The following is a 14,549-nucleotide window of genomic DNA, read 5'->3' as shown; positions in this document are numbered from 1 at the left end:
GGCAGAAGTGGCAACGGTCCGCGCGCAGAACAAGTCATGCAACCGATGTGGCGCCTCGTGCAGGCTGCGATCCACTACTCGGTGCTGTTGAGCACACATTTCTTCAGGTCCGCAGCGGCCGTACCGCGAGCCTCGGCCCGCGATGCAGAGGCGCGCGCGCGCCTGTTCAGCCAATGCGCTTCCGCAGCGCGCCAAGCTCGACTGCCAAGCCCAGTCACGTCTCCCGCCCGTGTTCGCGCATCGCGGCCCGCATCATATCCAAGCCGCGACTCCCCCACCATGCGAAAGCCCATATAGCGCGCCGTCGCCCCCACCCGGCATGAATTACTATCACCAGCCCCAGCAGCCCTCGCCCGGCGGCTATGGGACCTCGCGGCCTCCTCCGCAAGGCTACCAGCAGCAGCCTGGAAGCTACCCGCAGATGCATGGCTCGCCCACGCCCGCGCCTGTCGCTGGCTCACCTGGTGCCTACCTCGCCGCGCAGCAGCAGCACCTCCCACAGCCGTTCGCTGCTGCTCTCTCGACTCCACAGCCTCAGCGTTACTCGGCCCAACCCATGGTCATGATTCCGCAACGGTCACCTCAACAGCACATGATGCAACAGCCGCACCCGCCGCAACCGCAAGCGCAACCGCAGCTGCAGCAGTACCAGCGCTACCCGTCTCTGCCCGCGCAATACCCTCCGCAACACTCGTCGTCGCCTTACCAGACACCTCGCCCGCAGCAGTCTCACCACTCACGTCCCAGTCACAACCCCGTCCCTCACGCTGCTCAGGCGGCCTCGCCTCCGCGACAGCCGATCGTACAAGTCCAGATTCCACGTCCACCACCCGCCTCGCCGCCTCCCATCGACCACCAACAACTCCTCATCTCGCTCGCCGATGAGTACGTCGCTGCTGCTTACGCCATGGGACCTACAGTGGCTCTTTCGAGGCGAAAATCGGACGAGGACAAATACTACAAGCTCATGTCGACCGGTCTGGGCTGCTTGGAAGCCGTGATCAAACACTACCGCATGCATCCGCGGCAAGAGGCCATGGCGATTTTGAGATATGCTACGCTGTTACACGAAGAGACAGACAACGCCTATGAGACCGAGGAAATATTGAGTAAGGGCATTACTCTCTGTGAGAGACATCACATGTTGGACTTGAAGTACACTATGCACCACCTCCTTGCGCGCTCTCTGTTTACTTCGAACCACGCCGCTGCTCTGAAGTCAATTGACGGCGTGATTCGATACGCTGAAATGTGAGGCAATGATCTTGACCTGCGTCTGTGTGCGAGCTAAAGATTTATCCAGGTACCAGCACATTCCGTGGATATACGCTTTCCGACTTCTGCGTGCGTCCCTTTGTATGCAGTCCGCAACACATGTCGACCTGACTGCCGCCGTACATACCTTACACGAGGTCTCAAGCTTGTCGGAGAAACTGGGCGATCATGCCATATATGTCGCCAGCACCACCATTCTGGCTATGGTATACCTGCGCCTCATGAATCCCGACAGCATCGAACAAGCCCAGCGTTCCATCGCGTCCGCAAGGAGCCTTCAGCTGCAATTTACCATGGACGAGCTTGGCCAGATTGTGGCTCTGCTCGACCTCATCGATCTCGCGTGCAATCTACAAAACTACAAGCCCGATCAGGCTGTTGGCAAAATGCGCGACCTGCAAGCTATCATGGACAGTGCCGTGAATGGCGATAACAGCATGGATGATGGCATGTTCTCAGTACTTGTTCACCGACCTCCCAATCTGCAGCTTACCGGTTCGACCGGTGGCATCTTTCAGAGGAACAGTGATGGCAGAGATCGATTGTCTCTAGCGTGGATGAGAAGGAGAGACCTGTGGATGCTGGGCTACTACCTAAGTGGAGTGACTGCTTTGCTGAAGAATCCTGTTGAGGATAAGGCTGAGAGTTATCTCAAAGAAGGCCTTAAGCTCACCAAGGGTGAGTGGCCCCCATGAAGGCTATCCGCAATCTGCTGTCTTTGCTAACAGAGTGCTTCCAGAAACGCTTGCCGTTCCCGACCGTAATCCTATCTCGATACGTGGCGCATCAGCCCGCACAGAGTGGCATCGTGCTTTGGACTGGCACTTCCGTCTTTACCAATGCTTCATGGCATGCAACAAGGCAGATTGGAAGACAGCACGCACGCATCTTGCTGCACTAGATCAAGCGGCACCCATGTTTTCGGATGACCGCAGACCCTCGATGACCCGCTTTGCTATCTATCTCAATGGAGTTATAGAGCAAGGGTACGGGAACACGCAGGCGGCGCTCGGCCACTTTCGGATGCTCTGGGCGACGAACATGTCGTCCACGCAGCATACGGCTCAGTCGGATCTCACCAATCTGGCTATCATGAACACGTTGTTGATAATCCGCTCCCCGACACACCCAATGCACTCGGAAGCAGAAGAGCTATTGCAGAAGATCGAGGCACTGTGCGTAACGCATCCAAACTACTCGATGAGATCGGCATGCCAGTTGTTGAAGGCGACAACAAAGGGTAAAGATTCGTCGATTATCAAGATGAAACAATGCATCCAGAACGCACTCCATGCAGCGAAGGCAGTAGCAAACAACCAGCTTCTCGCTATATGCATGAACTACATGACGGCAGCCTTCTTCACCAACATCATCGGTGAGCAGACAGAGAAGAGCGCCAAGGCAGGAAGAGTACTTGCAAAAAGAGCCGGGGACCGGCTTTGGCAATGCGTAGCCGACAGCATGTTGGCTGACACGTACGAGAAGCGGGGGGATGGGCAGCAAGCTGTTCAGCCACGCCAAGAGGCAGAGGCTCTGTTGCCCTATCTTCCTGCGCCATTGAGAGAGGCACAATAGAGTAATGTCTGATTGTCTGGGAAGGCGTTGCGACGGGGACTTTTGTTTTGCTATCTGCTGACCTAGCAGGCGTTTGTGGGAGAAAAGAAAGGGTTACAGGATCTCGGAATTGCATCGAAACGATGGGTAAGGCATCTGTTAGGCGTACATCAGGGTGTAGATTCACGACGAATACGTGCAGAGGGAGCCCGGGATCAATGTGTGTCGGAGTTGCTGTAGCTACTACGTACATCCGATCGGAGCATTCAGCGGTGATGGTGTAATCATTTGATAAGCCGCAAACAATGCAAGGCATCTTCAGAAAGCGTCCCCGTATTGAGTGGGGCTGGTCGAAATGACACGGCAACTTAAGGCAGGTTTGCCCGGGATGGGTTTTGCGGAATCCACGCAAAACTGCCGGCCCGGCGTCCGGGACGTCTGTCCGCCGGTTCGTGTGGTGACGAGCTTTCTGGTGTGATGGGGCTTTCCTTTGCATCTGCTGACTGCGTGCCTGATCAAGTGTGCCGGAGGCGGTCTAGTTATTGGGGCGCTTTTCCGAGCAGTGTTCGTTTAGATCCGAGCTCCGTAAAACACAGCTGTTCGAACCGCATTAATGCTTAACAACACCATTCACCGTGTCCGAGAGCAAAAAAAAAAAAGAAAGAAAGAAAAGAGGCGAAATGTGGTGTATACGGATGTTCCATCAACCAATCCCCTAACGTGTGTTTGTTGTGCTTGCAAGAGCAGGGCTGGAGGAGCGCCAAAAGGCAAAAAGAAACTCCTTCGGACAGGCTTGAACTGTCAACCTCCTGATTGCTGGACTATCGAATACTCTGGAGTACTTAATATGTCCTTAACAGTCAGACGCGCTAGCCAATTGCGCCACGAAGGAGATGGTATCTCCTTTGATCCAACCAGATGTTGGAGTGGCTGTTGATGGCGTTTTCGTTTTGCTGGTCAGCTTATATTTTACACAAATTGAGGCGATCAGACCCGATGTCATCCATGCCGACCCCCCCTTAGCGAAGCGAGGCGTAGCTGGGGGCCGGGTTGACTATCGTATGCTCGACGCGGCGGTAGGTTGAGTAGCTGGCGAAGGTAGGCCCAGCTACGTAGGTCGAAGGGAGATAGGTAAGGGAGAGATGGAAGGCACACTAAACGCGTTGGCGCGCAAGCGCGAGATCACGTTACCTTGAAAATGAATTCAACCAATAGACGGCCGGAAATCTTGCCAGGCCTATCTCATCGTAACCAATAGGGGTGCGTAGAACATATTGATCTAGAGCGAGGAGTATGGTAAAGGACTGCTCCCCATCATTGTTTAGTCCGTCAATTTACGCCGTTGCGATTTCCATGGGTCGGCCGGCTTCGGGACGGAAAACTTCCGCTTGACATTAGTCACCCGGACCTTCCATTGGACCACCAACGTCCAAGCCAGGCGTGCTGTCGACCATCCATGATCATCATCATCACGATTCGCGAACCACCCCTTGGCCAAGCACACGACTCAGCCATCGGTTACGGCCGACCATGACCAGAAAGGCAGCCCGACCTGAGGCACCCATCGCAGCTTCTCCATTCGATCTCTCCCCACGATAGGAAGCTCCAAGTGCATAGTGTTTGCAGTTAAGCTTCGGCAAAGCGCCTGATCTGTTGCAGCCGCCGGACCCTAAGCCCAAAGTTCAAGTCGTAACCGCATCGTCGAAACATCCATGGTTGTTTCCTCGGCCTCTCCAGTCCCCACAACCCCGGAGCGCCCTCCACATGCCCCTCACACGCGCGCTACACTTGCCAATTTCGCGGAACGCATTCCCAGATTAAGCATGCCCCATGACGGTTCCTGCCCGCCGGACCCGCCGCCGGTCATGGCCGTGTACCTGCGTCTCTTATGACTCGCTTGGCTCGACTTCACCTCGTCGCCAAGCCCCCGACAATCGGAGTAGCCATCTGGGCCAGAGGCTGTGCTTTCCGTGTCGCATGAACTTCTATCCTTTGCCGCGCCGATACGGATGGCCCGGTTGCGCATCCTGGATTTTGGGAGGCACTGGGCTTGGCCTTCCTGTTTTCTTGAGTATAAAGCTCGTCTTAGGCCTGCAATACAACTGCCTCTTCATCAGCCGCTTGCCGCTCTTTCCCACTTGTCACTGTCATTCTTTTTGCTGCTAACATGCGCTCCGTCCATCTTCTTATGCCCTTTGTGGGCTCGTCCCTTGCAGCCTACCCTTGGATAAACGAGCCTGACACCGGGTTAGTCGCGCCGTCCCGTCGTCTTAGCCCCCTCATCTAACAGCCAAAGCCTTGAGCGCGTTCTCGGCGTCGAGGGCTACGAGCCTCCGAACGTCTGCCCTGAGCTCGATCAACTGCAGTGCATCCCGGACTTCGAATTTGCGGCTAGGAGCTGCTTGAATGCCTCTAGCTACACGTGGTACAGACACGCCTCTGGTGGTGAATGGTCGTACCGGAACAACCTGGACTCCTTCCAGCAGCTGAGGTTCAGGCCCAGGATGCTCAAGGATGTCTCAAACACAAAGAACACGCTGAGGTAGGGTAGCTCTCGCTAGCTGCGTGCCCATGGTCTGACACGTCCACAGCACCTCCATCTTGGGCCACAACTTCTCTGCTCCTTTCTTCATTGCTCCGGCTGCCCGTGGCGCCTATTCCAACCCAGAGGAAGCCGAGATCGCTTTCATGAAGGGTGCCTATGCCCAGGACATTCTCTACATGGTTGGTGATACAGGACGCTCATGCCGGGCCTTACGCTGAATACTTTCCAGCCCGCCCTCTACGCTAGCAAAACCATCGAGGAGCTTGCTGCCGCCAAGCCCGCCAATGGATCTCAAGTCACCTTCCAGCAGGTAAGTCGATCCTCAACGCACACCAACAAGTGCTAACCCACTCGAAGCTTTACGTCACCGTCAACGACACCAGCGTCAAGTACAACCTCAAGAGGGCCGAGGCTGCCGGCGCCAAAGCAATCGTCTTCACCATCGATGCCGTTGCTGACGGCGACCGTACCCGCGATGCCCGCTACCGCCCTCGTGACGGCCAGGCCACCGACACCGAGGACCTCCAAGCCCTGACGGTAAGCACTTCAGGTGATACAAGAAACAACACGACGCTGACTGCATCCATCAAAGTGGGATTACTATACCGAGAAACTCACCAAGTGGACGGACCTCCCCGTCATCCTCAAGGGCGTCTACACGGTCGAGGACGCCAAGAAGGCGGTCGAGGTGGGAGCGCCGGCCATCTATCTGTCCAACCACGGCGGCCGTCAACTCGACGGCGCCCCCTCGCCGCTCGAGATCGCCATCGAGATCCACGAGCAGGCGCCCGAGGTGTTCGAGCAGCTCGAGGTGTACGCCGACAGCGGCGTGCGCTACGGCACCGACGTGCTGAAGCTGCTGGCGCTCGGCGTACGCGCTGTCGGTCTGGGCAGGTCGTTCCATTATGCGAATGTTTACGGCCAGCCCGGCGTCGAGAGGATGATCGAGCTGTTGAAGCAGGAGATTGTCAATGACGCCGGGAACTTGGGCTTGTCGAATCTGTGGGATATCAATGCTGAGTATTTGAACTTGGCGAAGCTTAAGTGTAACGGGTGGTAGAGCATCGCCACTGAAGAAGAGATGGGCTTATTTTCGGTGTATATATGACACATGATGATATAAATGTAAGTGTCAAATTCGTACATTTACGTCTGAATCTTGTATTCAACTACCTACCTGACTATTTCGTTTCGGTGTGCAATTTCTTTTGTCACCCGCCGTGCTGTGTTGGACTTGGGTTCGGTAAGTCTCGGGATTGATCGGAAGACCTGACCCCTATACATAGCCGGCCCGGCTCCGGTATATTTGCCATCCGAGCTACTAAAACAATAGAGACCGTTATTGCCTAGCCAATAGTATTCACGCTCCAAAGGGTCGCGTCACTTGATTGACCCACCCGGCCCCCAGATCTTTGATCGCAATGGCTGCTGACCAAGTAAAACGGACGGGCGGCTGCATAAAGTCCGCAATCCGATCCCATTGCGCATAGCTCGTCGATGATCAGCCCCGCACCTCTGGCCCGCCATAGATATAATCCGCAGCCACCATGACATGGTAGGTGTTCGCACCACCGTCATCTGCTACAGTAGCCATGGCTTCTCGCAAAGTCTACAAAACCGTCGGGTTGGGAAAGGTCCGTTGACTCTACGCCGGCAACAGGGTAATGGCGGGATGAAGAGGCTGATCCACGCAAGCAGGGGCTGCACATGGACATCACCGTCGACGAGTCTTTGCCCGAAGACTCGATAGAGCGGTGGACCATGTATACCGTCGGCGACGGCGAGCCGGGCTCACTCGTGTTTCACGTTCCGCCGCATTGGCACAAGGTATTTGCGCGGCCATGGTCCAGGTGTGTGAGAAAATGCTGACCGGGCAACGCAGAACCACTCCGAGTATATTGCCGTGGTCGAAGGAAGGGCGGCCATCACGCTTGACGGCAAGACGCAGGTCGTGCAGGCAGGGGACCCCGCGGTCTTCATTCCGGCTCGACACACGCACTCCATGGTCGGGTTCGAGAACGAGAAGCTGGTGGTTGAGGAGAAGGCGGTGCCTGCTGGAAAGTACAAGGCCGAGTGAGCATTCAAGCAACGGGTCGAGAGCCTGCCGTTCCTTCTAACCGTGCAACAGGTTTTTCTATGATTTGCTGCAGAAAGATAGGTGGCCCAGCTTCTGGCATGCTATGAGGTCTTTTTATGACGGAGATACGTACGTTCCCCTACCGGGCAATATTGGATTGATAGATGAAATAGTAAGTAGACCCTTTCAGGAGCTGAGACGAGATTGGAGCTAATGAGGCGCTAGTTCATCTTCATTGTTGGAGGCTTTGCAAAACTGCTGGCACCATCGAAGGCAAAGCTGTAGTCTGTTCCGCGCCCGGACAAGACGTGCATGTGCCTCGAAGCTACAGCAGAAACTAGGCAGCCGAGACCGATGGCGGCGTCATCTACATGAAGTCATCTCTATGTACGGAAAGCGATGATTAGACTTCTTCACTCCGAGTACCACTGCCCACAAAAGCTCCTCAAATCATCAACCATCTCCTGCGGCGTCTCCAGGGCCGCGAAATGCCCGCCATAATCCCTCTGCTTAAACCACTTGACATCCCCTGTCGTCGCTGCAGACCGCTCCGAGGTGGGGGAGATGTCCCATCGATAGCTGGTGAAGCCCATAGGCACGGTGATCCGGTTCTCCGGCTTCGTATTGAATACGACGTAGTCCTCGTGCCGCACGTTTTCGAAGTAGCACAGCATGCTGGTCATGACGCTGGGGGGCGTGAAGAAATACAAACACAACGTTGTAGCGACGCGGTGGTTGAACTCTTCATCCTGCAGGTCCGCGTACCGGTCGGGGTCCGTCAGCTCGCGGTATTTCTCGCCCACCCACATCATGATGCCGACGGGGCTATCGTTCAGCGCGATGCCCAGCGTCTGCGGCCGCGTGCGCATTTCGACCGCGTACCCCATATGCTTTTCCTCGCCACGTCCGCCCAACCACCACCTCAGCCTGTCGCCCGCCAGCTCTTCACGCTCCGTGAGCTCGCTGGCATTTGATACTGGCGGCTCGCTCGGACACATGTTGGTGTGCACGGCGCGGCACGCAGGGAAGCGCCCTGATCCCAGCTCGCGCACCACCCAATGCGCCCAGTCGCCCCCCTGCGCGCAGTACGAGAAGTAGCCCAGCCGGCCCATCAGCGTGTCGAAGACGCGTGCCGAGTCCTGCAAGGTCCAGCCTCGCCGCGGCGGCGGGCTCGACCACGCGTAGCCTGGGAGGGAGACGACGACGACGTCGAAGGCCGGGTTGGGACCGGCGTCGGCGTCGGCGTCGTCGTTGGGCGGAGGATTGGTGAGTGGGTTGATGACGCACGAAAATTCGTAGAAGCTACCTGGCCAGCCGTGGATGAGGAGCAGTGGGATAGGTTTGGATGAAGGGGAAGAGAGAGGGGTGACGGCTTTCTCATGGATGAAGTGGACGTCGATGCCTTCGATGCGGGTGGTGAAATGGTGCCAGCCCTTGATCTCCTCCTGCGCCTTGCTCCAGTCGTATTTGGTTTCCCAAAAGTCTTTCAGCCGGCGGGCCCAGTCCAGAGACGCGCCATAGTCGTCGTTGTCGGCAGAATCGGGCACGATTGGGTATGGTGGGAGGCGCGAGTCCTTGAGTTTCCGGAAGAGTCTGTCTACCTCGTCCTGGGAAACGGTAGGGTCGAATGGTTTAATCACTGTATCGATCATTGTTTTTACTAGTTCTCCGATGTTGCAGGCGTTTTGCACAGTGAACCCCGCCTTTTTAAGCAGACTTCGCGGATACGTCTGCGCTAAAGCAGCTAGACGTCATCACGAAGATAGCGAACAACAGCATGACCTTTGCGAGTTCTGGCCACCATGGTTGCCAAGAAGCAGTGCCACTATTGAAGTGATGATTAAGAACCGCGGTCCCTGCTGTCGCTTTGTTGCCGCTATGACGTCTGAGTGATGAGGGGAGTTGCCCCGGCGGGAGCCGCGCCCCACAGATGGGCCAATCAGCGAATATGGGGAGGTACTTCCGCGCAATTAGTGTGTTAGTTGGGAGAGATGGCAACGTCCTCCTTACGCACTTCTCCGTATCCCGACCCGCCGCACTTCTTAGAACAATCCTCTTCTCCACGACCAACCGCACCCCTCACTTCCATCTCTTCCGAGTCTGCTCCGCATATGCTCGTTAAAGGCGTATGTCAGTGAGTTTGCTAGCCCCACATACTGCGTGGTGCCCTGAAGGATGACCAACCAACGAGGTGAGCTGCCGGTAACTGCCTCGACAAGCCTGTTTGCTATCCCAGGCAGCCATAGTATAACGTATGCAACCGGATAGGCATTGAGCAGAAGCGTGCGTCGCACTTCCCGTTCCACCTGTGCGTGGCGATGGAAAGCCTGTTGTTGCATGTGGGTGCGTATAGACGTGGGTGAGTCAAAGAGCTCCCGAGGCGGTGCGCTTGTCGGAGTAATTGTCGTGTCGATGGTCAGTGTTTGCGACGGTTTCTCGCGAAGCCTACGCGACAAGATTGTGCTCGATGGCGGGCGCGAATAGTCGGGGAAGTACATCTCGAGACTGTGGCTTGGGGTATCCATGCTGAGTTCAGAATTACGAGGGACTGATGCATCGGCCTCGACCTTGAGATTCGTCGTGGTTATAGCGACCATGGGGACGCTGGTTTCTTCCGGTCGCTGGTTGGAACCGGTCAGAGCTGTCTCAGCGGGCTCAAACGGCCGTTTGCTGGCTGCTCGTTCAAGCCCGGAAAACACTTGGGGACTCTTAGGTTCCATGGCCATCGGAGTAGCAGCCGGCCATGGCTTCGGCAAATCAGCTTCCGTCATCGCCAGATCGTAACTAGGCGGGGTATGACCACCGAAGGCGCTCAGCTGCAGTGCTTTGTTGCTGGAGAAGTGGCGCTGTATGTAAGAATACATGTAAATGTACATGCATATGGTTGCGACGATGATACAAAGCCGCCAGCCATGGCCCAGCGCATAGCGTAGGTCGGTGCGATCCTTCGAAATCCAGCACCAATTGCCGCCAAAAGGCCGTAGCGCGCTGAAACCTGCGGCTATGCTACCTTGGCTACCGTTAGCTTCTTGGGTGAACACATCGGGGTCTCATGCATAACTTACTCGTGATTAGGGGGACACCCCATACCGTCGAGCATATTGCCAATGTCCTCAACCAAGATGTCGAAGGGATATGAGTTTTTTTAATGACAGTTAGAAATGTGATTACGGCAATAGCGAGGATGGCAAAGTCTGCAGCCTTCGAATATCGGACGTCAGCGTAAGACTGCCGCGGCGGGGGGGATCTCCCTGTACTTGTACAGATAGCTGGGTAACGAAGCCATTGAGCTGACACGTTGCACCAGGAACGAGCCCATGTCGATGTTCAATGACATAGATTCCGGAAATGGAATTGTTGAGCGAGTTGATGAATTCTGGAGGGGTGGTGGTTAGAATCCAGGCGCTCCCAGAGCGGGCATGCGAGAGAAGCGTACCAGTCAGAGCAAGATTGAAGACGAGAGCGTGGCGGAAGGAAGGCTGTTGGGGTGCTAACAATACATAGGATAGGAGGACGCAGGTAGTGGCGAGACATGAAAGCAGACTACCGACCAGTGTTGGCACGCTGATAGCAGGATCATAGTCCATGTCCAAAGGTCGGGAGAAGCCCGGGACTCATCAACGGCCACGAGGGGGTTGATGGAGCGCGAAACGGCAAACGTTCGCGGAGACAAGTGTATATAAGAGAAGGCGATGCAGGCGTGCCGGCACTAACCAATAAACTCCCCCGGCGGGATGTGGCCCCACCCTGCTGCCGTCATGGGTGTGGGGGAGCCCAGAGGTGATAAGGCGCGAGCTGGTTGTATGGTCGAGTGGTGTCTATTGGCTGCTAGTGCAAGCCGCCAGGCACAAGCCTCAACCCTTGGTAAGAGCCCTGCCTGTCAGTGGACTTGCAAACATTAGTAAATCCCTGGGCTTCCCACGCGCGAATCACAGAGCCCGAACTGCTCCTGCCATCCCGCAGTCTGTATCAGTAGGACCATGGTAAGCGACGCCTCCGGTGGTCCGTCGGTTTCCCGGTGCCACATCTCTCCTAGCCACAGCGTATACGGCTTGATCATCGCAAGGATTGGGCACTACGCGGAAGGCGGGCGTTTTGGTCGCGCACGGGAGGCGGCGGGTCTGCCGAATTCATCCCGGTCTCGACTCCGCACTCAAGTACACAGAGGTGACTCTGGGCTGGCTGCGTTTTGGGCAAGTCAGTAGCGAAGCTACGCTTCATTGATGAGCCAAGTCGTTCCAACAGCGTTTGCTGCCCCTTTGCAGTGTGAGCATGCGTCCTGACTGAGTGTTGGTTGCAGATGATCCAGTCGACATTACAAGGGCGTTGGTGGTGGAAATACAAAGACTCAGCACTCTGCTCGAAAATGAATGGGGCAGTAGCGTGGACAGAATCGGAAGCGTCAAGCCAGACGGGTAATCTGGCCGATGCCGTGCTTTCGCACAACGGCCATGCCGAGGAGCGCCTGTATGTAGGGCAGGCTTCTGTCGCCGGTACCAGTGGGCACTGCATGTATGCCAGCTTGGAGTCGGGATGTGAGTAGTTGCAAGGTAAGACAAGTAGTGGCCGAGGGATACCCGCCCGTGTGCGAAACGGAGTCCAAGCTCGGTCGGCTGAGGGGCTAGCGCGCTGCGCTTATGTATGTACAGCCCCGCCACCCAAGCTTGTTTCATCGGAGGATTGCACCCAACTCCTGCGTGGGACCTTATCCAAGGGCAGGAGCGTGGCTGCCGTGTCCCTTGAAAATGGCGTCGTCTCCCCTGCTGAATCCCTCGGAGCTCCAACGAGATTCTTCCATTGTTACATGACGACGTCATAGGAATTGATGCCTGAGCTCTGTGGCTCCACGTCTTGCTGAGATCGGCGAAGGGCTTGGGCGGTTTCCATTTTCGTACATGCAGCTGCCTGCGCCCTGCACAGCCATGCAATCCTTCCGCTTGTTGGTCACACGTGCGGCCCTCTTCGCATCCATAGCTGCACCGTCGCGGCAAATATAAACAGACTCTGGCACTTCCTCCAGTCGTCACGCCTATTCGACTTCACCTCAGCCTTTACGCAAGTCAACACCAACTCCAGCAACATGGCGCCTCACCTTCAGCTTCCGCCCTACCCCACACCGCTCGGGCTCTTCCCTAGCTTCATTGCGCGCCAGGCCGAGCCACTCGTCCTCAAGGAGAAGGTCATGTCACTTTCTGGCGACTCCTTCAGCATCAAGACGGTCGACGGCCGTGCCATTATCCAAGTCAAGGGCGAGTACTTCTCTCTCAGCGGACGCAAGCATGTCATGGACATGCAAGGCAACGTGCTTTTCACCATCCGAAAGGAGCACTTCTCCATCCCGACCTGCTACTACGCCGAGGATCCGTCTGGCAGGAGACTCCTCGAGGTGCAGAGCAAGTGGAGCTGTGAGTACCCTGTGCGCTTGAGATCGCCTCAATGATCGGCATACTGACGTTGGCAGTCGGATCTTCGAAAGCGATTTGCAGCTTCACTTCCACCCACGGCAAGCAGGAGAAGCTCATGATGAAGGGCAACTTCTTCGACACCACTGCCGACATCACCGATGAGGTCACCGGCCAACTCGTTGCTACTATCGACCGCAAGTTCTTCAACGCGCGTGAGATCTTCGGCGGCCAGCAGACATACGTCGTGACGGTGGCGCCCAACGTGGACATGACCGTCATTGCAGCCATGTGCATCTGCTTGGATGAGAAGCGCAATGAGAAATGATGTGTTGGTGACTCCTCTGAATCTGGCGTCTATTTCTAGTTTGATACCCATGGGAGTTGAGCCGAATGGTTTGGTACATGCCTCCATACGAATTGAACCTTGCTGCTTTCTTTTGTGTACTTCCGTGAAGGGTATGGGTACCCTAAAGTTTATTCCTGATGTCTCCCCAAGGCCACTACTAAGCGCTTCCGCTGCGGGTGGTTGAAGTAGGTCAAGCTCTGAAAGTCGTGCAGGAGTATGCAGACGAAGACTTTGACCGTTAACGTAGAATGTAGCAAACCAAGGGACGGCTACATTCGGATGACTGGCCAGTTCGGGAGCGATTTCGGTGAGCATGGCAACACATGAGCCTACCTCCTGCCTCATAGGCGTCGTCGCAACTTCCAAACGCCGAAAATTCCAGCACTTCGCCATCATTGCCTCAAGTGCTTCTCTGCCATTCTTCTCCCTCATCCATCCTTACCCACGGAACGTCCTCATCTCCTCTGCTGAGGGGCGTGCAGGTCGCGCCAGTCGATCCTCTCCTTGCCAGAAGCTTACCTGCCCTCCTTGTTGTGTCCCGCTCGATGCCTCTCTCCATTAACACGTACTCCTCCCCAACGTCCACTGTATCTACGCCGTCGCTCTACAGCACCCCGCCAAGCAACAGGTTCCACAACTCCATCGAACAGCGCCCACGCTCCTTCTACTACCACCACCACCAATCGAGAACCAATGTCCTTCCTACGGCAGCGGCGACGACACCGAGAACGACAACACTCCACTCGCCGCGAGCGCATAGGGGCGCGCCTACGCGGTACCGACAGGTCTCGTCTGCACAAAGTCATCGTGGTGCCGGTGTTAATATTGCTGGCCGTGCCGGCGGCGGTGCTCACCTGTCCCATCTGCGTCTTCGTCGTCGTCAGGAACAGTTTTCAGGCCGAGTAAGCCAAGCTACCTTTCACCCCCTCCCCTCCCCTCGTTCTCTATACTCTACGAAACGGCAGCTTTGTGATCCAAAACCTTCTCTGCTGACGATCATCCGAACTGGACATCAGACGAGAAATGCGTACATACCACTCAGCATGCCGAAGACAAGGCCACAAGCCGCATCCGGCCTGGGTGCCGCCGTCGTGCAGAGGTTGCGTGTTCAGTTAGTAGCAGAGGTCGGTCCACGACAGAAGGGCGTCACTGGTGGTGGTGGCGGCCACCGCGGTGCACCAGGAGCAGCGGACCTATGCTGGAGGGCAACGGAAGAGAAAAGGAGGACAAGGAAATCAGGAACCTGGTGGTATATATAAGGAATTACAGAGAACCACTTTCTCGCTTTGCAAGACCGTTTCTTCCCCCGTCCGCTTGCTTCATGATGCTTTGCTGCTGTTACAGAAG

General features: G+C 56.1%; 5 protein-coding genes and 1 non-coding gene across 6 annotated transcripts; 4 read left to right on the top strand and 2 right to left on the bottom strand.

The window, feature by feature from the left end:
* Nucleotides 1-319: 319 nt before the first annotated feature.
* On the top strand, nucleotides 320-2,850 carry SLS55_004087 (uncharacterized protein; the record flags this gene model as incomplete). The annotated part of the gene is made up of 3 exons (XM_066775548.1): nucleotides 320-1,251; nucleotides 1,304-1,953; nucleotides 2,015-2,850. 3 exons carry the CDS (start codon nucleotides 320-322, stop codon nucleotides 2,848-2,850), a joined length of 2,418 nt encoding a protein of 805 aa, XP_066633429.1.
* Nucleotides 2,851-3,607: 757 nt separating this feature from the next.
* Nucleotides 3,608-3,721, bottom strand: SLS55_004086. Its single transcript has one exon. It is a non-coding gene; the product is annotated as a tRNA-Asn (tRNA).
* Nucleotides 3,722-4,996: 1,275 nt separating this feature from the next.
* SLS55_004085 (uncharacterized protein) lies at nucleotides 4,997-6,434 on the top strand (the record flags this gene model as incomplete). The annotated part of the gene is made up of 6 exons (XM_066775547.1): nucleotides 4,997-5,076; nucleotides 5,126-5,371; nucleotides 5,421-5,553; nucleotides 5,604-5,684; nucleotides 5,732-5,911; nucleotides 5,967-6,434. 6 exons carry the CDS (start codon nucleotides 4,997-4,999, stop codon nucleotides 6,432-6,434), a joined length of 1,188 nt encoding a protein of 395 aa, XP_066633428.1.
* A 647-nt stretch (nucleotides 6,435-7,081) lies between these two features.
* On the top strand, nucleotides 7,082-7,451 carry SLS55_004084 (uncharacterized protein; the record flags this gene model as incomplete). Its single annotated transcript, XM_066775546.1, has 2 exons — nucleotides 7,082-7,201; nucleotides 7,257-7,451. The coding sequence occupies 2 exons, from the start codon at nucleotides 7,082-7,084 to the stop codon at nucleotides 7,449-7,451; spliced, it is 315 nt and encodes a 104-aa protein (XP_066633427.1).
* A 413-nt stretch (nucleotides 7,452-7,864) lies between these two features.
* SLS55_004083 (uncharacterized protein) lies at nucleotides 7,865-9,103 on the bottom strand (the record flags this gene model as incomplete). The annotated part of the gene is made up of 1 exon (XM_066775545.1): nucleotides 7,865-9,103. One exon carries the CDS (start codon nucleotides 9,101-9,103, stop codon nucleotides 7,865-7,867), a length of 1,239 nt encoding a protein of 412 aa, XP_066633426.1.
* Nucleotides 9,104-12,531: 3,428 nt separating this feature from the next.
* On the top strand, nucleotides 12,532-13,181 carry SLS55_004082 (uncharacterized protein; the record flags this gene model as incomplete). The annotated part of the gene is made up of 2 exons (XM_066775544.1): nucleotides 12,532-12,856; nucleotides 12,913-13,181. The coding sequence occupies 2 exons, from the start codon at nucleotides 12,532-12,534 to the stop codon at nucleotides 13,179-13,181; spliced, it is 594 nt and encodes a 197-aa protein (XP_066633425.1).
* Between the last annotated feature and the right edge of the window lie 1,368 nt (nucleotides 13,182-14,549).

The sequence above is a fragment of the Diplodia seriata genome, assembly GCF_021436955.1.
Source record: "Diplodia seriata strain FDS-637 chromosome Unknown scaffold_4, whole genome shotgun sequence".
Classification (NCBI taxonomy): domain Eukaryota; kingdom Fungi; phylum Ascomycota; class Dothideomycetes; order Botryosphaeriales; family Botryosphaeriaceae; genus Diplodia; species Diplodia seriata.
This window is presented reverse-complemented; position numbering and strand designations above follow the sequence as displayed.